This window comes from Hyposmocoma kahamanoa, unplaced genomic scaffold (assembly GCF_003589595.1).
Source record: "Hyposmocoma kahamanoa isolate Upper Pololo Valley unplaced genomic scaffold, ASM358959v1 182, whole genome shotgun sequence".
Taxonomy (NCBI): Eukaryota; Metazoa; Arthropoda; class Insecta; order Lepidoptera; family Cosmopterigidae; genus Hyposmocoma; species Hyposmocoma kahamanoa.
Genome location: NW_020653713.1, coordinates 773,923 through 797,156, shown reverse-complemented (window position 1 = coordinate 797,156; position 23,234 = coordinate 773,923). Strand labels below are relative to the sequence as shown.

The following is a 23,234-nucleotide window of genomic DNA, read 5'->3' as shown; positions in this document are numbered from 1 at the left end:
AGTATGTGTTGTCGTTACCTATGTATATAGTGTGTGCACTGTGCTTTTAAACAGAATAAATGATTTCTGTTCGATTCTATATAAGGCGTAAACAAAGTAAGAGGTAGTCAAAGTTCAGTTATTTGTCAATAGTCTTTCATTGTTATGACATGGATAAGAAAGGTGTGATTATAGATATGACGGCTAATAGGGGAGAGAGGAAGAAAAACGTATGTTGTGCTAATAATAAGGATAAGGACATGAAGAAGAAGAAGAAGAAGAGTCTTTCATAGTTAGATAAGAAGTACGAACATCCAGATTGATCACAACTACTCTTTGTTTATTCATTCTTTCCATAACAATAGCGATTGTGTCGCAAAAGAAAACTTAAGCCAGATACAAATAAGAGATCGAACATAGTACATAGTATTAACAAGTTATTAATGAAAACACAAGTAATAATGACGACCTACGGGGTCGAGTGGCTTGCATACCGGTTTTCATGGTGTCACCATCTCTCAGGTCCCAGATTCCGCCCGGGTCAGTATAGAAAAAATTTACTTTTCTATATTGTCTCAAGTCTGGGTGTTTGTGGTGCCGTCGTTGTTTCAGATTTCCATAACACGAGTGCTTCAGCTACTTACTTCGGGACTATATTTGGTATCCATAGCAACCCACTACCAACTTATGTATGCCGTCCACAGAACGTGTAGTTGAAATTATCACGTACAGCAACAACGCAAATAATACAAATTTTAAATTCATTCCGATCCAAAGATACAATGGTGTTAAGCTCGTTGTAACCCTAGTATTATTTAGTTAGTACATTGCTCATTTGACTTGCCATTCTCGCCGCAAGGCCTAAGAGCTTTAACCCTCCGTTTGGGCTTTATACACGAGACTCGAGATTTTCCTCTTGTTTGAATTACCTCCAGATGTAATTACAGCTATTCTATAAAGCGAAATTTGTAATTGTGTTTATATTATCCACATGCCGGCAATTTTAATTATGGAGGACTTCACTGGATTCATTTGTCTCCCCCCGCTATAAGTGAAAATAGCTTTTAAGTGGTTGAGAATTGTTTATCGTGTTCATGTTTCAACAATTTAATACTGAAATTGATATCAGTGTTTTCTTATTTGAGTCCTTTTTTCGAGTTTTAAAGAACTCAAAAGATGTTGAAACAGCATCTTCCTTCTAAATTTTCTTCACACATTGGAGCACTCAACTGACTGCCCAGCATTATTGCAAAATTCTCCTACCACATCTATAAAAGGCTGAAATTCCTTGGTAGCAAAACTCTTTTTGAGAGAAAATCCCTTTAAGACATTTAACAAATATATCTTGTCCCATATACATAACGGCATCAATTGTTACAGACATTAGACGAATGGTCGTTCGACGTGTTCGCGCTGCACGAGTCCGCAGGCGGAGCACCCGTCAAGTACCTCGGCTACGAGCTACTCAACCGATACGGAATGATACATAAGTTTAAGGTAAGATGTTTCAAGCACCTATCTCGGAAATAACACGTGTATTATACAATAAAATTGACTCTGAAGGTACGACTAAATCAGAAAGGTTTATAAAACTTCTCAAACAGTATCCGCCGCATTAATATGATCATTCAATTCAACATTATTATTTTTCGTAATCATTCAATATAAAACTTACAATAAATTGAAATTTAACGATTTCGAACGCCACAACCTTACCTACTTTTGATGACAGATGGATCCTCTCAACCCTTCTAATGCTGCTGCGCCCAAGGACATCGAGACATTTATTGTCATTGATATACCTTATCTTTAAATTAAAGGAATAGTATTCTGTATGTATAAATCATCAATCATCTATTATGTATAAATCAGGTAAAAGAAAAGAAAAAAATTCTATTTCATAGAGACCTTCACATTGAACTATTGTGCCCAGGAGGCTGGCAATAATCGGTGGACAAAAACTGTGTAAAATATTAAACGAGACAATTTGATGACTCTTTAGCGAATAGTTACACCTGTGGCTCCTGGAATTATAAGAGCAGTGCAAACTATATTATATTGCAGCACAGATAGCATTAAAATTGGCAAATTTGAGGAGGATGTTATTAACCATCACTTCGGATGCACTAAAAGCTGCAGTGTCCAAACTCATCAAGGATATCACTATACATACATTTTTGAGAACTGTCGACAAACAGCTAGCGAGAGAAAAAGACCAGGCGGTCCAACAACGATATTTACCTGTACCTGGTGTTACCTGTTTATAATACCCGAACATATCTTCACAACAATGAAGCCAGCACGTTGATTGGGGTTGTCGGTAGGGAATATGTGTTCTTCTTCTTCAATACTCTTGCAGAGTTGTTCATCTTAACAACGCCTTTGGTGTAAAAATGACTGGACATCTATACCGGAATTCCGCAGCATTTTTAGCCTCGGCCAAATTTGTCAACGCAGTTCAACGAAGTTCTAATAACGCATGCTGAAACAAATGATAATAGAAATAATACCGGGATAGTGCTGCAATTTTTCCTGACTGCTTATGCACCTAAGTGAAGTGAAAGTGAGGAACTAGAACGAGCAATTAAAAATTTATTTATTTATTTATTATTTTGATTCAACGGAAAAGAGAAGAAAAACTCGAACATCTAGATTAACGAACGTATTTGGGATCAAATCATAGTCAACAAATGGGCACGCCCATCCGTAAAACCTCCTTTCCGCGACGCATACTTGTTATATTTTGACGTATCTAATTTCCGCTCTTCAACTATCATTTGCGGACTTCGCTCTAAGTATCTCACTTGTAGAAAAATTGAGCTCGAAGCTGAGGGGACGAAAGTTCAGTAGTTTTATATCGTTTCTCAGCATTGCCGACCAAAGACCCGTCATCCAAGTGCCATTATGCAGACTTTGTAATTTAGTTTTTATTGGATAATAATTAGCCAAAGAGGTCGTTGGAGCGGCGGGATATCTTGTTGACAGCCGACTGCTCAATGTAGAAGAGTGTTCCTTATATTATAAGAGTATAAGGGTCGTATTCTAGAACTCTACTCAATGCTCAAGTCAGGATTTGAGTATGGTTTAAAGCACTCGAAATCATACTCAAGTCCCTGCCATTAGGGTCGTATTTCCAGTGCTTGTGTTGCCAGTGCAATCCTGACTTGAGCATTGAATGGAGTTCTAGAATACGACCCTTAGTGGCTATGGAATCAGTAAAAGGCCCGAATTGTTGGTTTGTTTGAAAAACAAGTAAAAATATTTTCATTTAATTGTTCATTCTTAAATAATAGGGTCGGCAAAAAATCTTTTGCATTGACTTATTTTTTGCTTCTGATAATATGAATTCGGTATGTAAACTCAGCGTGTACGTTTAATGCTCTGAATCATGCGGTGAAAAAATCAAAGCTAATATTAATTCGGACAACGTATCAAAGTCCAAAAGTTTGTTCAAAGACGAAAAGTAAAAGTAGAGAAGAAAACACGAAGTACAAAGTTAAACTTCCGAATATTCTAATGAAAATAGAATGAAATAGGAATTATTTCATTCACAGAAGAAATTTGCTTGGCAAGTTTTTATTAAGGACAACATTAATTTGAAATAAAGGTAAATTTTGCGGAGCATTAGCCAATTTGTCAGGTGGTTACCCTTAGGCGCAACTTTTTCGTTATTCTTTCATTTACATTTCCATTAAAGGTCTGTGAAAGGTTTTAGGTAGGTAATTAATTTTAAATTAGAAAATTACCAGCTTATAGAAATGAAAACAAACCTGTCTTATCGCAGACATTTAATGTAACCCAACAACAATTTAGGTCTGAATCATTCCGTACTCGTCAAGGATACTATTTACCGTGGTCGTTATGACAGAGTAAAGTTGGTAATGGTACATGAATGTGGGCAACTTATCAGTGGCGAGGCGTCAAATTTTCCTTAGCAAAGCCGAAGAAAAACAAAAAATACTAACAAAAACTTTTCTTGTCAAAAAGGAGCCTTAGCGATATTTAAACATAACATTTATTAGCACACAGGATACTAGTTTACTTCATTTCTCTGGTTAACGTATTCTACATATAAAATAACAATAATTTTTGAAGTAATTTACTACATCTTGTGCTGCTCGCCGCGAAAATGAAAGTTTTATAATAAACAAAGTTTCGTGAACGCCTTAGCCAAATGTTTTAGCGATTTTAATTAACATGACCTTCTACATTCTTTACGTAGCCCTATTAAAAAGAAACACTCAAACAGATATTGCATATTTGTAACACTATTTATCGTTTAAGATTACAGAATACAAATTAACCATTTATATTAAATTGTTATTATAATAATTTTATCCTATTATTTTAAGGAAGTTTTACATCTGGCAACGAAGATGACATTGAAACAAATGGGTCTTTAAAAGTAATCTGTAACGCGTTGGAATAAGGGTTAAATTTACGTGAACGCTATTCGACTATAACTCGATTTGTTTCGGCTTATCGGCCGCCATTTCTTTAATGTTATGCAGTGGGTTTTTGCGAATGTGTGCGTGTACATAGATTTCATGAATGAAAAGAAGGCGGAGACCCATAAGTTACAATTTTTTAAGTAGTAGGTTATGCGCGCTATCTAGGACTATCTTTTAGTAACAGGTGGAAAATTTTAAACAAACCGGTGTGGAATTCGAGTTATATGGACGCATCGTCACTGCAACTTACTTTGTATCTTAAGATCCTGTCCTGTGTTGGACTGCTTATCAGTAGCCTAATGTTATAGGTAGATCGTAATTTTAAACTACCCTAAACCAATGACTAACTATTTAAAAGCCTCAGCTCAGAGTACAAATAACTACTCTCACGCATAGCCACATAACGTTGGTAAGCAGTGAACAAGGATCTCGCTTTATACGATCGAGATATATAAATGTGCTTTTTACATCAGTTAACATGTTCAAAAAATGTGTCCACAGGTCCCATCAACGGTTCTAGAAAACTTCCTAAGTCGGATAGAAGAGGGGTACTGCAAGTTCCATAACCCTTACCATAATAATCTGCACGCAGCTGACGTCGCCCAAACCGTACACTACATGCTGTGCCAGACTGGTTTAATGGTAAGAAATCTTTGTGTTAAAATATGACAACTTACCTTCAAATTCTGAGTAGATATAATTTTTGATATCAATAACCCACCCGGTCTTTTATTCGATAATACCCTGCACTTCCTATAATTTCTAGACCGGAATTAAAATAGAATAGTCCGATTTCGCAAATTGGTCCTAAGTGGAAACCCAAGCTTTCAGTTAACGCTACAGTAGAAATTTTGGAAACGGGAATAAACGCGTTTACATACGAATAGGTATTTTTTTCACACCTACCTAGTTTCCCGACGTTTCGGCCAGGTTGCACTGGCCGTGGTCACGGGTTGACTGGTGATGCGATGTTTACGTCTCCATCACGGCGGTGGAATCTTCATTCACCCGCATAACATTTTTTAAACTACCGCCACACACAACACTAACGGTGTCGCTATTCTGTATCACAGCCATATTCTGGTCATACACCGGATTCCATGCTGCAGATAATTTGAAACCGTCCTCCCGATTGAAATTATTAGGATGTTTTTTGATTTCAATCGCTTCACGTACAACTCTTGAATAAAAGTGACGGTCGGTGGAGCCTGCGTACGATGAAACTCAATTCAGTGATTTGTACCCTGTTCCAGTAAATGTTCTGCAATAGCTGACTTATTACATTGGCGACTTTTGACAGCTGCGATATGTTCTTTGAGCCTGTCAGTGACAGTTCTCTTTGTCTGGCCTATGTAGTAACTACCGCAGCTGCAATCATTTTTGTAGACGCCAGGTGTTTGAAGTGGTAAGACATCCTTCGGAGTACCCACCATGTTGTTTACTTTTATGCCCGGATTGTGTATTGTCGGTATGGAGTGTCGACGTAAAACGTGACCTATCTTGTCCGTCACTCCTTTAACATAGGGCAAGTAGGCTGGATGTCTATTCACCTCCGGATGCCTATATCTTCTTTTTGGCTCTTTTCGTCGTCGGTTCACTTGGTATCCGTTTTTTTTAAGTACTTCCTGAACATGATCTAGCTCCTGCTCCAAATGTTCAGGGTCACAAAGATCGTAAGCTCTGTTTTTTAATGACGTCATTACGGATTGCAAGTGACGTGGGTGGCGATGCGACGTTGCACGTAAGTATCTGTCCGTGTGTGTTGGTTTGCGGTAAACACAGCGCGTTAAAGACCCATCGAATTTCACGGTCATTCTGACATCCAAAAAAGCAACGGCCTGTCCGCCTCCATCTCATACGTAAGCCTTATGTTGGGGTGAATGGAATTAAGGTGTTGTATCCAGTGATCTACGTCTTGGATGTCTCCCTTGACAATACTGAAAACATCATCTACGTATCTTTTCCACAGTCGTATAGTACTAGGGTCGAGTCTTAGTGCTTTTTCTTCAACATGTTCCATCCAGAAATTGGCAAGCACCGGGGCTACAGGGCTTCCCATTGCAACACCATCTATCTGGAAGTAATATTGACCCTGGAAAAGAAAATAGTTTCCTTCCAAACAGTGTTTAAGTAGATCAACGTAGTTTAACGGCATCTCGTTATTCCTCAGTCGGTCCCTAACTATGTCCAGACATTCCTTGATTGGAACATTGGTAAAAAGTGACTCCACATCAAAAGTCACCATTTTTTCTTTCCGGTCGGTTCCAATATATATCTTTATACCAATATATTCCTCTATAATTTGAACAAAATGTCGTGAGTCCTTCACAAAAGACGGTATTTTTCCCACTAAACTAGGAAGGTGTAACAAAAAAGCCTATTCGTATGTAAACGTGTTTATTCCCGTTTTCAAATTATAGTACAATGCAACGCGAAAGTTTAAAAGTATATAGTAGAAATCCTTGTGAAAGAATTCGTCCAGGAAATTGCTTGGAATTTCTGCGGCCACGAAATAATGTGAGTATTACTGCGTTCCAGCTTTGGAAGGATGAGGGTGCTGGTGAAATCACAGGCGCATGGGAAGGACTCGTTTAGTTAATGTCTCAGGGTGAGGAGTGCAGTGACAGTGCCTCTCAGATCTTTGTGATTTAAAGTTCTGAGTAGCACTGCAATTGTTACGGGTGTGTGTCGCTCACCACCAGATGCGCGCCTTGTTCATCCCGTCTCTCCTGAAACAAACTCTGAGTGCTCAACTGCTCAAACCAAAACCTCAATATTGTTTCAGAATTGGTTGTCGGACCTAGAGATCTTTGCGACACTAGTGGCAGCGGTAGTGCATGACTTCGAGCACACCGGCACAACGAACAACTTCCACGTCATGTCTGGGTCCGAGACTGCGTTGCTATACAACGACCGAGCTGTGCTCGAGAACCATCATATTAGTGCTGCTTTTAGGTAAGTGCTATTTCCCATAATAGTACGCATCTTATATATATATCCATAATACACTCCCGGACACATAATTCGAGCCACCTCGCCTTTTCGGTATTAAATGCCCTAAACTTAAACAATGTTCGGTTGATCAAAAACTATTAAGCAATTTTGAAACTAGCATACTAAACGTCTTTTCCATAAATCCTTGTTGGAAATTTGGATTTGCAAAACAGGGGAAAAACTTTTTTTTCGACGATAACACTACTTTTGTATTCTAGCCCTTTTAAGACAAAAATGCGAGGTGGCTCGAATTATGTGTCCGGAAGTATATTAACCTTAGAGCTAAGTCCAAACTCATGGTACCACGATTTCGTTTAACCAAGTAAACAACTCTTTTATGGGGAAGTGTATACGCTTTTTCACAATAAGATTCCGGAGCATATATTAAGTTTATCATTTCCTAAGTTTAAAAACTACATTAAAAATATTTTGATCGAAAAATCATATTACAAAATTGAAGACTACGTGTTAGATAAAGATCTATGGAAAGCCGACACGGCTTCAGAATCCACACAAATTTGATTCAAAGTGTATTCCATAGCATTTAAATTTATTTGAAAAGAGCAATCCCTAGAGTTTCTTGCTCGTTCTTCTCAGGGAGGTCAGCGTAGTGAACGAGCTGTAGCTAAAATGTGACGTTTTCAAGTGTAAATTTATTTTACCTATGGAATAAATAATCTTTGACTTTGACTATATGTCACAGGACAACCTAAAAAACATGTGTCTGGAGAACCCTAAACTAATCATGAAGTCAAAATTCTACGGGATACATTTATTTATACTTGCAAAGTTCTTATAGAACTGCAACTTTACAACATCTCGGTGCTGCATTTCACGTGGACCTAGCAAGGACAGAATTACTGCAAATCCCGAGGACTCAAGTACACTGTCTGGAAATTTACATTTTAATAAAACTCACAATATGTTTCAAAACGCGACATTTGCAAAACTGACTTGAGACGTGGAATTCTATCTAGATATTATCAAACTTCTCCAGGGCTGGAGAAATAAAAAACGTATAAACACTGTTATTCTTTCATGAACATGTAAAACGAACACTGTTTTTCATTAAAAATACTACTGAATAGCGTTCTACAGTGAAGAAAATCTCTTAGGGACTTACCACAATTATTAATGCATGAAGGAGTCATCGTACGAGAAACGCGAAAAACTGTTTTGCTAGATCAAATGATTTAAGTATTTACTACTAAATAACGGTCTTATAAAACATATACGATACATCTAAGGATATTGTTTAAAGAATGTGCTAATTCAATTCGTTACACGATATGATGTACTTTACTCGGTCGTATAAAATCCTAAAAACGGGCTAAAATAAAAGTGTAAAATTATTTAAGAACAAAATATCTGACTTTGCATATAAGTTTTATTACGAGATATTTCTCTTTAAGTACTACAGAGAATCTGCTCAATTTTGGTTTTCAATTGAAGCCCCATAGTTATTAAATTTACATTTATCCCAAAACTTGAATATTGCCCAATGGTTTGACGACACGTCGCGCAACACGCTGCCCCGTTAGTCGCCACTGGGCGCTTGTAAACGTCAAATGTGTGTCAAGTTTTCTCCACCTGTTCTTATTTTATTCATATTAATTTTACGCGTGCGGATTGCGAGACACGAGAGACGGTCCCACACCTCACCTATAATACCTCGCCTTAAGAGCCTATTACGGCCTAGTACTAATTAATAGAAATAAATGGGTTGTGTAGAGATAAGTGCAAATGAAATTCCACTTATCCCAACCAGCGATGACGTGGTAGGGAAGAATGGAAAAAGGCGCACTTGTCCCCACCAGGAGGGACAGCTAGTGAAATAGGCCGCCTTAAGCCCTGGTGGAAGTCAAATGACCAAAGTCATTTTCGGTCCTATTACACGAATATTAAACCATACAGCCTGACAGAGGTATCTTGTAGGAGACATGTGGATCAACTTATAAACACCAGTCAGAAAAATGCGCGTCTTCGTTATCGTGTATTGATAATAACGAGAATAATGATACGGCAGGTGTCGGAAAGGATGAACAATTTTATTCACCTCAACAAAGGGTCGTTTCCAGGGTCACCAAAACCAGGAGAGGGGGTAGAGACAGAGTTGTTAGATTCGGCTGATAAAAAAAATGATAATATGGGTGATATCAATGCCGCTGATAAGGGTAAACAACGTAAATCGAAATTTTATACACCCCTGACTATGACGTTAAGATCTCAGGTACGAGCTAATAAGTAAACTAGTCGAAATTCATTTATACATGCAAATTTATGTACATTGATACACACCATTATGAATTTTATATTGTTAGTTAACTGGACGTGAAAAGGTATTGAAGGACCTTAATTAGGGTGACCGATTGTCATGTTGTGTGATGAAGTTGTGTATTATTATTATATAAGTTTAGTTTTATTATTGGTTATGATACTTTTTAAAATCTAGAAAGTTCTGTTTATTATTTCCCAATGTACCTTCTTTGATGTCACACAATAAATATAGTCAGTCTGCGATCGTCCGTGTTTTATTTAATACATCACAGATCTCTCAGACGTCTATGTACATCATCGTCGTATCAAGCAAGGGTTACAATCCCGATTCGGTCGCCCAAGCGCGAAGCCAAATCGAGCAAACTGAACATAGGCTTTTTCTAATCGGCATTGATAAATGTGTTAACTTTTCAAACCCTCACACACAAATCACTTCAAAATAAAGTAAAGTCTAAAAACACTACTTGAATATATAAAGTCTTGCAGAGCGACATAACGTCCTTGTAATAATACGATTTAATTTCCCTGGGGAACGTCAAGTCTTCTTTTTGACACCCGGAAGCAAACACGGGAGCGGTCGGCTTGGATGTCAATTCGATATATTGGATTAAATGTCAAAAGGTACAAACTAGTTAATTGGTTATCTATTTCATTACAATTATAGGAATCAACACACGTAATATTAATTTAGAAATATGACCACAATTATTAATTTGTCGCAAATTGTTAACTTATCAAAGTATCACTTCATTAAGGGCGCGTTAAGTGCTTAATTATATTGCACTAATATAACCTTAAAAGTTGTTTGTAGTTGTAGCCTTGATTTCCTTGTTACTACATATAACAATATTAAAATTCGGAGAACGCTATGCTCTCAATAGCACGCCTGACCGATCAAGATAAATTCGAAATTTTCATTTAATTCATTTGAAATAAATCTCGTCATACGTGCATGGCCTCATTTGAAGGATACTTGATAGATAGAGATAAAAGCAAGTGATGATAGCATCAAAATTGTCCAGGTCCAGATGTAAAAGGTTCACCGCGAAGCGACTGTTGAATTAGTTTTTTCATCTATTTAAAATCACCTTCACCTTGGCCTTTTAATTTGTTTACCTTGACAAATACTTGTCTGGGTTTATTTACATTTTACGAACGGTGGATGGTCTCTCTTGTAGAAATTTCGAGAAAGTGGCGTTGAAAGTATAGAATGAAATAAACGAATAAATGTATAAAATAAATGAAATATGGCAAAGGTCTGACCAAAATCTTCCATTACTCCATCTTTGAGACTTTTTCACCACTCCTATTATATTCTTTGATACACATAACATTACAATGGGGCGGTTTTAATATTAAACATAGCATGAATGACTACCATCTCAGTCAGTCGTGACTGTGGGACTTGTAAACGTTGATTTGTATGACTGATATCGTTGGTTTGATAAAACAAATAGACGCAATTTACATCCGAAAAAATAGTTTAATTTCTTTGTTACACGTAAAAAAACATACAGAACAGGAATATAAGTATATCACTTTTTTAATATGGTACTCGTAATAAAGAAACATAATATAAGAATAACCATTACAAAAGCAGGTGACTGTATAACTTAGTAGGAATTTGTCCAAGACAACTTTAGGAGATAAAAAATATTCGTTACAAAGGGAGTGCAATCATAAAATGTCTTCTGATAATAATATTTCAAATAAATGCACCACATATATTGAATAGTATAAATACTAAATATCAAATAATAATAAAAGCCGTGGTAATGGATCCTAATGGACCTACCGCCTCGCAAGCAGAAAGCTATGAGTTCGGTTCGAAACCGGCCTCGCAACTCTGAGTTTTTCAAAATTTAACTTGAAATTTATCATGAAGCTTTCGGTTTACAACGCTCAGAAACGAAAACGTTTTAAGTCCCCAAACCGCACTATTCCAGTTTGACGGACTATGGCCTAACTCCTCGCCCGACGGGATTCGTCCCAAGCAGTGGGACGAATAACTGTTTTGATGATGATAGGTACTAAGTTTTGTGTTATTCTAGATAGATTTCCGATTCTCCACAACCCAATATAATGCCGAGGAGTGGCAAATTTCCTACTACATTCTAAATGCGAATGAATATTACTTTATTCAATATCTTTTACAGTCGAAAATGAGGACTTCGCTCCAAGCTCCTGAGGCAATTCACTCAAGAGATTGATGGATCGGCTTGGCGTAGTGTTTATTTTAAATCCATCTTCGTTCGCGATGTGCAAAGTTACAAGTTTAAAAATAACACAAGAAAACTAGCGAAAGAAGATTCACTCGTTTAAGTCGTGGAAATTTCCCAACCCATATTAGGCCAGCCTAGTGGTCTATAGCCTAAATCTCCTTAAGGAGATCCATGCCTAGTAGTGGAGCGTATATGGCAGTGGTGAGGCGTGAAAACTGTCGTTAGTAAAGCCGGAGCTAAATAAAAAACACCTACCTTAAGAAATAATGGTACCTTGACGACACTTAATCACAACTTATTAGCATAGAAGGTACTAATACACTTGATTTCACTGGTTAACACTTAAAATTTAGCACAAAATGTAGTATTTGATTGTGGATAATTTTAGGCAAGACGGAGGAAATCGAGTTATATGGCCGCCTCGCCACTGGTGTATGGGTTGAAAGAGAACTGGAAATAAAATATTTTGTAGGAGCTCCTTATGAAAGCCACCTTACCTATTTCTGCCGCCAAGCAGTAATGTGAGATTACTGCGTTCCGGTTTTGAAAGGTAAGGGTGTTGGTGAAATTACAGGCACGCGGGACTTGTCAAGTTACGTCGTTAGGGTGACGGGCGCAATGGCAGTGTCCCTCTTGTGAGTGGTACTGCACTCACAAGAGGGCACTATACTGTGTTTAACTGCGTCCGTGGTCGAACGGTTACCATGCCAGACTGCCATGCAGAGGTCCCAGGTTCAATTCCCGGGTCGGGAGAAATATTTGTATGGAGTACACAGGGTTTCCCTAGTGCGGGGCTATGTTGAGTGTGTACATTATAATTGTTATAGACAGGCGTGTCCTATACCACCAGATGCTCGAGTTATTCGTCGCGTCGCTTGGTATAATAAAAAAATAAAGAAGCACTTGATATTCCTCGATTGTAATAAAATGTACGCGCCCGCTTTCATTTTAGTATAAATCTTCGTTGAATGTTGTTTTTCATTCGTACATATTACACGAACCTTAAAAAATATATTACAAAATCTACATAATATTTTAAAATTTAAAAACATTCGTTTTTAAAAAGTATAATACAAAAACTCATTTGGAATACACAGCCGTATTTAATAAATGTTATTACGTATTTTTTATCTATATTACAGTGCTCGAAGAAGTATGATTCGTGTATTTTTTCGTCTCTAACAGCCTTCACCTGTAACTTGTAATATACAGGGTGGAAATTTGTAATGCCACTTGAAAGGAAAGTACGTTAAGTACTGGAGATAGTAATTTTTACTAAAAAGGACATTCCTTTATTTTTAAAAACAAATAATACTGCATTCAAAGATTTTCGAAAATTACTAGCCACACGCGGGAATAGAACCCGCTTTAATCGTGTATATATATATATACACGATTTACTTCTTTATTTTATTAATACGATTGTATATATATATATATACACGATTTACTTCTTTATTTTATTAATACGATTTGTAATACAATTCATCACAACACGTTATTAAAAGTTACACAAAATGGATTCATTAAAAGATTATACATTTTATATAGATTAGACATTTTATATGATTAGACATATATATGTATATATATATATATATATATGATTACATTACATTATATATACACATATTCATATATATATCAATACATCATCTTTCGCACAATAGCAAATCAGCAACCAAAAAACCTGTGCTGTATGCTAGCATGAGGGCTGGAACCAAAAAGGATTTGAAAAACAGTAAAGATCCACACACCTGATGATATTGCTCGCATAGCACTAACGATGACGACGAATTACACAATGCAGACAATAAAATGTAATTCAATTAAAAATGGCGGCAATTATGCGATGGTGCCTTTCATTGTTGTTATTTTATAAATTCTTTCCATTAAGGAAAAGGCAAAAGATATAAAACCATACAGCCAAGCCCTGGTGAGTGCTACTTTTGGAGATAGGCAAGGATTCGTCTTGGAATGGTCCGCTATACTATTTTATGAACAGCCTCGTCTTCGGAGGTCATAATTTCTGAGCAGAGTAAATTCAGGGTATAGGTAGATATGATTCCTATTTCGGGTAAAGTTCCAATTCCGAGAATATTCAATTCTGAATAATTTGTCATTTTCGATTTAACTTTTATTTGATGGACAAGACAAAATAATTGGTTTTAAGACAGCCGTTTATTGGTAAGTCATGACGACCGACCAAAAAGCAGGCCTCTACTGTATACTCCAAAAAGGTTCTGGGGCATAACCAGGGGAGCGATGATGACCATTTTCCATCACGTGACTCGTCTGCTTTTGGTACCTAAGACATTAAAAAAAATACTACGGCCTGTTCTTCAAATTTGATTTACACTGACATTATTGTTGTCATTGTTATTGTTATTTAAGAGCTCTCATGCCAAAAAAGTTTTGACGTTGGCTCCGCCCAAATTTGTGAAACAAATATATGCCTGAAGTTCGCGGGTCATGCGACAGGAGATGTTGAATTTTGCGCATTAAAAGTACCAAATTCGTTTTAGCGGAATAACTCTAAAACTAAAGGGATTAAAAAAAATCCGTAGTGACAGTTGTCGATCATGCATAAATATAATTAATTATCTAATTTTTGTCCTAATAACCTGTAGCATTTCGAGGATAAATCGAAAAAATATGAAAATTAGAGGTCATTTCGCGATCGAGGAAACTTTATTGTTTTATGTTTCTGATTAATGTCTATGCTTGAATATATCGTGTAGTTATTCATACAATATTTTCTTTTTAACTGTAAAGTGGATAGACCCTTCTAAAATCAAATCGAAGATTAGGAATTTTTCCTCTGCTCCCTCTTAACAAAACACCATACATCATCATTTTACAAAATCAAGTCATTATAAATTGCATTGCGGACATTTAAATTACGGTCTCGGTTCAAAGGGCATTACCGCCTTTGGCATTGGACGCAGTAAATCTTTGTCATTTAATCCTCGAGTACTGCTTAGCCTGTCTGTCAGATCTCCAATCTGATATCCATGATAACTAAAAATCGATCTAGTGATGCTAGTTCGCGTCATGATTATCAGAAAATTGTCACCCCAGTTTTATGACAGAAAAATACCGAATAAAGACTTGAAGATTCAGAAAGTGGCAATTATATTATTCCCGCGCCCGTCGCGGCGCTCTACTTAGAACGCGGACAAACTGAAAAATTTATTTGGTCTGTGGTCAGTACGTAATTTACGAATGCATTACGTAATTTATGGTAGTTTATTATAACATTTTACTTTCGTGTCACAAGATAAAAAATGGGATTTGATGAGCAAATTATTTGTTTTATACCTTAGACATGAATTTAGATTTTTGAAACAGTGATCCTAAACCTTTTAAAACTAATTACTTTATAGGAAATCACCGTGAGATTTCATGGCAAATGATTTTTACAAATGACACCATAATAATTAGCATTTTGAATAAAAAAAAATCGGTTTTATATTTGGGACCTCTGCTTTTATGAGTATTTTAAATTTAAAAAGCAAGTATTTTAAAAAGCAAGTTTTTTAAATAAATTTTGTAGATAGAAATTTGCATTATAGTTTCAATAAGTACCTACTAAAAGCTCCGAATACAAAATAACGTAACAATTAAGTACATAAAGGTAGTAAATTATATCTGATCATTGTGTTTTTCTGCATTTATTAAATTGATTTGCTTACAAAATAAACTAATTAAATGTAGCCTAATTAAAGATCTAAAGTTAAATTATGCCTAATGCTGAAAAATACAGTAAACACAATTTTAACCCGGCCCGCGAATTTGCATATTTTAAGAAAATGAAATATTTCTTATGATACCAAGTAACGGGGTGAACAAGCCGTGCACCTGCTGGTAAACGACACGCCTGTCCATAGCAATTGTAGTGCCACCCAGAGCTTTAAAGCGCTTGCGCTTTAAAGACCCTTGGGTCTGTAAGGCACCGCCACTGCGCCCGTCACCCTGAGACGTAAGTTGACAAGTCCCATGTGTCTGTAACCACAAGCATCCTTACCCTTCAAACCGAAAGGCAGTAATGCTCGCATTACTACATTTTCGTCATCGTCAACGTTACTACTGAAGACGGTGCTACTTCGTAGAGTGGGTCAAGGCCACAGGCCACCTTGTTTCCGTATAATTGTAATAACTCTTTTCTAGCAAGCTGATACACATAGGCACAATCTTTGAAAGCCAGACAAAGAATAACTTACAAGTAAATCCTCTTCAAATACAGTTTTACGGTTATACTTATATTACTAAGATCCTTGTGCAAAATAGTGTCACACGTGCTGTGATATGTATTCTAGTAACACGCGACCTTAGCAACCGATACATCAAAAGCGTTAAAGCACATTTTAATCGTATAAGGGTGTCTGTTTGCCCTCGTTCGGCACAAACAGTGGAAAATACCCTCCAAGAGGTATCTCTTACACAAGCTTTATTGAACCTCTTGCCACATTCAATTGTAATCTATGATAGGCGCTTTTCTTTTTATATTTAATCCATATTGTTTTTTTTTTCTTATAACAAGTGACGGGGCGAACAAGTCACTACACACCTGTATCGAACAGATGCAGTGACACTCGGAGCTTTAAATCGCTGGCATAGGGGCACTGTAATTACACCCGTCACCTTAAAACATAAGTTGACAAGTCCCATGTGACATTGCTGCTTGGTGGCAGAAATAGGTGAGATGGATGTAAAGTGGCAGTACTTTCCAAGACGATCTCTTTCACAAGGAACTCTAGTGCTACTAAAATTGTCATTTGATAAATTAATAAATAGTTAATAACTCTTATATTAAATAACCGACTTCAAAAGTTTACTCATCAGCTTTTTATTTGATTTTACACCTGTTTGCCAAGTTTTATAACTGCCTCCGTAGCCGAATGGTTAACACGCCGCCTGGCATGCAGGGGTCCCGGGTTCGATTCCCGGGCTGGGTGTAATTTTTGGGTGTCTATTTGTGTGTCCATAGCACCCGCGATACAAGGTTTCCCTAGTGCGGGGCTAGGAGTGTGTGCGTTATTAAAAAAAATTGAAATCGGATTAAATAAAGTGCGTGAAAACGGATTCATCCCCTAATTTGCCATCTTAGAGGTGGAATATTTTCTTCGAGTACCAATACTGAGATACTCTTTTTCCCATCAATAACAGAATCATCAAAGTCGGTTCAGAATTGTCGGAGCAATCGCGAAAAAAAAATACAGTTGAACTGAGGACCTACCCCTTTTTTGAAGTCCGTTAAAAATGCTGACTGTAGTAGTAAATTGTAATGAAGTATAGATAAGTAGGTCATATATCACTTGCAACCAACTTACGAAATCAAGTAAAGGTATCAATAAATAACACAGTCGTGCATGATATGACAGATTGAAATACATATGACCGTCAGTCAGTCTTTAGTTTCAATTAGTTTTCAAATCATTTATCTGGTCTGGCTTATCTGATACAGTAGTGACAGGTGGACAAATTGTATTCGCCTCGTGGTTGGCCCCTGTCTTTCGACTGCCGTGATTACTTTTAGTGGAACTATATAATATACCTTTATATATCACAAAATACTTTTAAAAGAATATTTTAGTTTTAAAAGAATATTACTTACTGTTAAAAATAAAATAATGTTGGAGACTTTAAGGCAAAATATTCTATATACGATATTTAAAATACTTTCCCTCCGTGTCTCACAGTCGTGAGACGTCCTATAATATTATATTTTACTATCTTATCGATACGCCTTCTTGTATACCGAGCCATTACCGCCGACTTAGTTAAGCGATAATTACAGGAGACGCTTCTTTATAAAATATTTCTACACATAAATGTGATACTAAATTGAATTTTAATATACAATAATTAATTTCGTAACCGATTGTGCAACAGATACATTTTTTTAAAACAATTATTGTTGTCGTTTTGGCGTTAACAATATTTTTGCTACCACTGTCTAAACATTCTTAAGGCTTTCAGGCGTTTAAAGTAACACTTGCGATTAAAAATATGCAGCAAGGTGAAATACATTTGTTGCCCTTTGTTTATAGTAAACGAGGAAATAGTGATGTCCGTTGTGGTAACAAGTGGGGGGCACTTACGTTACGATTTTTTAATATTCATTCCGTCAGTTACACTAAAATATAAGAAACAGTTTAGAGTCGATTACCTCTCCTCGAATTCAAATTTTTCCCGCACTAATCCGGTTAATTTTGCTTGGGTCGAACGGCAGGGACGCTGGCTTTATTTCACAAATTGTTTATTTTCTTACAAACGAAATTAATGCCATCAGAAAAATTTACATAATATAAGTTATACGTGATCTATTTAATTCAGTTGATATAAAAAATAATAATTGGTTTATGCAAAGTACCTATTGAATATATTATTAAGTTTGTGTTTTTTCTATGTTGAAAATTTTTTGGAACCGTGTTTTCACACCGTATAGTAATCAATGTACATCCGTAGAATAATAACGTATAGAATGATAGTTTCATATCAAACGAACTGTCACAAGTGAGACAAAAATCAAATTCATGTAGGCTAGTTTTAGTAGTAGGTTAATATTTTAGGTTAATTTTCGGTTTTAGTGAATATTTATATAAAAATATAAGTTGAAACGCGTTACTTCCTTGTGGAATGTGAGGTTAGTATCTATTTTATGTTTGTCTGACATATTTTTACACTCATTTACCGCACATTTGGTCATTTTTAGCTAAAATTCTTGATCTGTTCGCGGTGCAAGTTGACCTTGAGCACTGAAGGCCCGCCCGCTCGTGTAGACCCTTTGGGAGCGCTTCAATTTGCCTCACTTAGCGTGTGCGTACTAGGTTTCTATGCGTTATTATTCTAAGTGTACATCCTCAATTTTACTATACGCTTTTTTCAAAGTTTTTGATTCAGCGCTTTCGCTGTTATGGGGAATCAACTAAAGTCATATAAGGTTATATAGTCTCTTAAGGTAACGAGAAACTGAGCGTTTGCCATAATGTAATTTTGGCCGGAAATGTCGATGCGTCCTTCTCCATTATTGTTTAAAATATCATTTGCAATAAAAAAAAACGCTGTTTAGGTAAACATGTCGCTTACGATAAGTCGGCAATCATGGCTCAATATATTACTGACCCAATCACAAGAATTCTTTTTTCTTGTAATTTTAATGGGTAAATGACTTTTCTTCTAAACTGCGTACGTATGTGAATGTTTGGTGGCAATACCTCTCGCCAACGGTAAAGAAAAACGGCAAAGATGACTCTCACGTTGCCACAATAGAACACCCGTTTTGATAATGATAGTAAATTTTCGTCATGTGCACGTGTTCCTCGCCGCTGTAACTTGCCATGATGATTTGTGTTGATGACTGAAAAAAATATGGCCGTTATGAACTGTCAAAATCTACCCGCTATTGATGGAAAACCCTTTATTAACGTTTCTAATTCCAGCAATCAAAATAAAAGATTTTTATCTATTCATTCATTTCATGCAACTTACACTTCACAGTATTAACAAATAAGCATACAAGTTATGTGATGCATACGGGTCAAGCTGTGAAATTTCCACAGAGCTTCGGACGGTGACCGTCCCCAGGTAATCAACTCGATGTTAGAAATTTACTTTTTTACATAAAAATCGAACTAATCCCGTAGCTTTAAAATTGCGTTCCCCATCATAGTTCGTACCATAGTAGGTGAATCCTTACTAGTTTAAAAACCTTAAATTTTGTTGGCGACTAGATGATGATGTCCAGGGTTCGATTCCAGGTAGGACCAGTTTGATAGATAGATAAACACGTTATTCACTAATATAACACGAATGCAGATTAAAGAGTAAAGAAGGAACATAACATGATTGTCATAGCCACAGACATATATGTATCTCGTAGCAGTGAAACGACGTTATTATACATTGAAATAATTTACGTAGTAAAGTGTAAATAGTGCATTTAAAATAACGTATTTGACATGTAAGTGCATAAGTGACAATATAAGTACAGCTGTAGGAGTAAATTGTGATTGTAAATGGGTTTTAGTGTTGTATAATGTGAATAGATCAAAGCAAAAACAAAATTTCATTGAAGAATGAGTTCTGGGGAAAGAGTTTGGGTGTTCTCTGGCTTTGAAACGAATGCCGTTTCTCTGGTACTCATAGTACAGGGAATACACTAGTTTGAGATCAGGTAATTGGGTGTTTGTAAGGCACATCACTATGGTTATAACTGATAACACAAACTGTAAGTATCTACTTGCCAACTTCTCAGTATTTGCTCTTATCGAATATCACTTCTAACTCGCTTTAACGATGAAACATCAAAAGTTCTCAAAGCTTTAGGTTGCCGTCTTCGTTCGGGGTGTTAGTGTAGGATATATAGGTACTTAGTCTTTATTGGAGCATAACACACTTATCGCAGGGGCGCCATATACTCAGCTGTAAAACCCATGTTTGTTGATAGCAAAACAAATCGAAAAAATATTTACCTTTAGTGAATTTATCTGTTTAACAAATTAGTAATAAACGTAAACAAAGAAGCAGTGATCGTAAACATTTTTCTTCAGACAAAAAATTACAACATAGTGAGATTTGATGACAAAGGACGCCATATTATATGTTATTATTTTATAAAAAGTTTACGTTTTATGTTTGGAACCTCTATTTCTTTCAGTTTTTTTATAGCACAAGTCTGTAGATTAATTTTAATGCTAGAATAAAATGACGCCTGATAAAAGGACCCAAAATTTCCTTCTGTCTAATGCTAAAACAAACCACTTAAATAGTGGAAGACCGATGGCTTATCAGTTGACAAGTTGACAGTTCGTATCCCTCTGGTGACATGTACCTATTACTTTAACTCCTAAATTACTTATATTTATGAAAGTATAATAACAATACCCGTCGCTAAATATGACGGAAAATGTCGTGATGAAACCTGCATATTGAAAAAGGTTTACAACCCTGGGAAATCTGCGAAGCAAATTGGAATGAAGATGTGGTTGTATATTGATGAAAAATCCAATTAGAAAACACAACTATTAATGGAACTTATGTACTACATTTAGACGACATTATAACCTGGTGGAGCGGGCAAGTCAAGGTTAGGACCGATCAAGGCGAATTTACCACGACCAATTGAGGACATCCTAAATAATGGCCAAACCAAGAGTACCTTTAACCGACAAGCGTGTATGAAAGCACTGATTCGTGTTGATGAGGCGAAAAATGTGTACCAGGACCGTAGAAAGGGGAAGATTGTTGTCTCTGTGTACCCCAACGGTAATAGGGCGTGAAGTATATGTGGAAATTTAATATATTTACACTAATTATGACTGCAACAAATTTTCAAAAGGGTTCTGTTCCTGATTTGACAGTATTGGTTTATGTTTAATTAAACTGCAATTACGTACAATAGAGTAACTATACCCCTTTTTTTTCTTTTTTTTTTTTGACGGGGGGGAAATCTTTATGGATGCCCCTGAGCCCAGGGAGATTCAGGAGTTATATGGGGACTCTCCCTCCAGACTGGAGAGCCTACCCCACTAAAACCCCCCCGGGTTTCCCTCCCGTCGGGTTGAGTCCGCGGCCGTGGGATCAGTGAACATTCACCACGACGCCGCCCGGCCGCCCTAGCTTACGCCAGGGCTCCCGCGCTAACGGAGGGGCGAGTCGGTTGTCCTCTGACCCGCCCCCCAGACGAGTGAGGCCGTGCAATGCAGACTCCGGAGTCCCTGTCCAGAGCCCGCTGGCCTCACTAGGGGATCAGGCGAGCAGCGAACTGCCTTCGCCTTCTCCCCGTACGTCTGCGCCGAAGCGGGTGCGCGTCTGCCGCGTCCTCGCGCACCGATTAACTATGCCCCTGACACTTTGCTTTGTGGCTATCACGGTATTTTTACATAGTCTCGCAAATTATACCGACGCTTGAAAGGCGAAAAGGGATAAGCGACACTTTTGGGTCATGTTGAGTTATATGTATATATATCGTTCGATTCAGAAACATTAGCAGATTCCAACGGTATATATAACTCAATACGATCACAATTGTCGCTTATCCCATTTTTAGATAAATAGATAGATAAACACTTTATTCACTAGTACGACACGAAAACAGATTGAATACAACATAAATACAAAATAAAACATTTTTTGTCATAGCAGTGAAATGGCGCTGACTCCGCATATGCCTAAGTTCCTTAAGGCGCTGGTTTTCAGTCAGAACTAACGGGAATTGACAACATTTCGATGTTCTTTGTCCTCAAGTTATAGAGGTATATAATGATTTGAAGTATATAATGTTCTCTTTTTGTCTTTAAAGAAAGAGAAACCCAAAAATTTGTACTTTTCTTTAATGGAACGCAACTTTCAACTTTTCGTTGTCCTGACAACAAAAGCAAAATTTTTGCAGGGAAATAAAGTTTTTTTTTATGTTTTTAAGTTAGAACCAATTAGAAAAGGACATTAATAACCCAGAAACAAAGTTCGTGTTTCACGGTGTTATGATGTTTAAAATTAAATTATATTAAACAGTAGTTAAGTGTTTTCTACGCTAACTTCATAGTATACCTTTAGATCTTCATAAACTAAGCTGATATAAAATTAAAAATATCTCCAGCCACTTTACGCCCCAGCTGCAATTTATTGGCTGCCATTTTCACTGCAACGAGACGGTTCCAAGGACTGACATGACATTTTGAAATCTATGGCCACTCGATCACAATATTGCGCCATATTGCATTGCTAGACTGACACTGTATAATGTTCGTATCTATAGAGAGGATATATTTTTTAAAATAGAAAAGGGAATGCGTCGATGATTTGATCATATAGATAGGATGGATGTTAATTGATTGACGGCACACGTTCATAAAGCGAATATGAATAGAAACGTGGAGAGAGGTAGAATTCGACGCAAATATTTCGAAAAAATTGGGCATGCCCTTAAAAAAGATCAGGTTAAAAGTACTAAGAACGTACTGGCATGTATGAAGACGGTGACGCGAGTGGAGGAGCTGAAAAAACGCTTCACATAAAAATAATGTAAATCAGAACTCTCGAGAATAATAATTGGTAAAATAAAGGTCATATGTATGTTAGTACATTCGCCGTATAGGTTACCAAAAATATCCAAATTAAGCAATATGTTTTTCCAATGGCAAAGTTCGTTTTCTTACTGATCCCACCTTGACTGCGCCACCGGACATAGTTCATATATTGGTCACTTGACAGTTAGAGCATTTGCGCACTACGTCCGATTCGTATTCATGTTCCAAATCCGAGACGATACAAATCTAGAAATCTTGGCCCCATTTCGAATGTCGCT

At 36.8% G+C, this 23,234-nt stretch overlaps 1 protein-coding gene across 2 annotated transcripts in view; it reads left to right on the top strand.

Annotated features, from left to right (window-relative positions):
• The window catches only part of LOC113226174 (calcium/calmodulin-dependent 3',5'-cyclic nucleotide phosphodiesterase 1-like), a 371,342-nt gene that overhangs the window by 340,167 nt on the left and 7,941 nt on the right, over window positions 1-23,234 (top strand). For both annotated transcript variants that reach the window (XM_026458709.1, XM_026458708.1), the window contains 3 exons: window positions 1,360-1,476; window positions 4,932-5,072; window positions 7,216-7,385. In XM_026458709.1, the coding sequence (XP_026314494.1) occupies window positions 1,360-1,476; window positions 4,932-5,072; window positions 7,216-7,385 (428 nt within the window). The remainder of the gene's footprint in view (window positions 1-1,359; window positions 1,477-4,931; window positions 5,073-7,215; window positions 7,386-23,234) is intronic.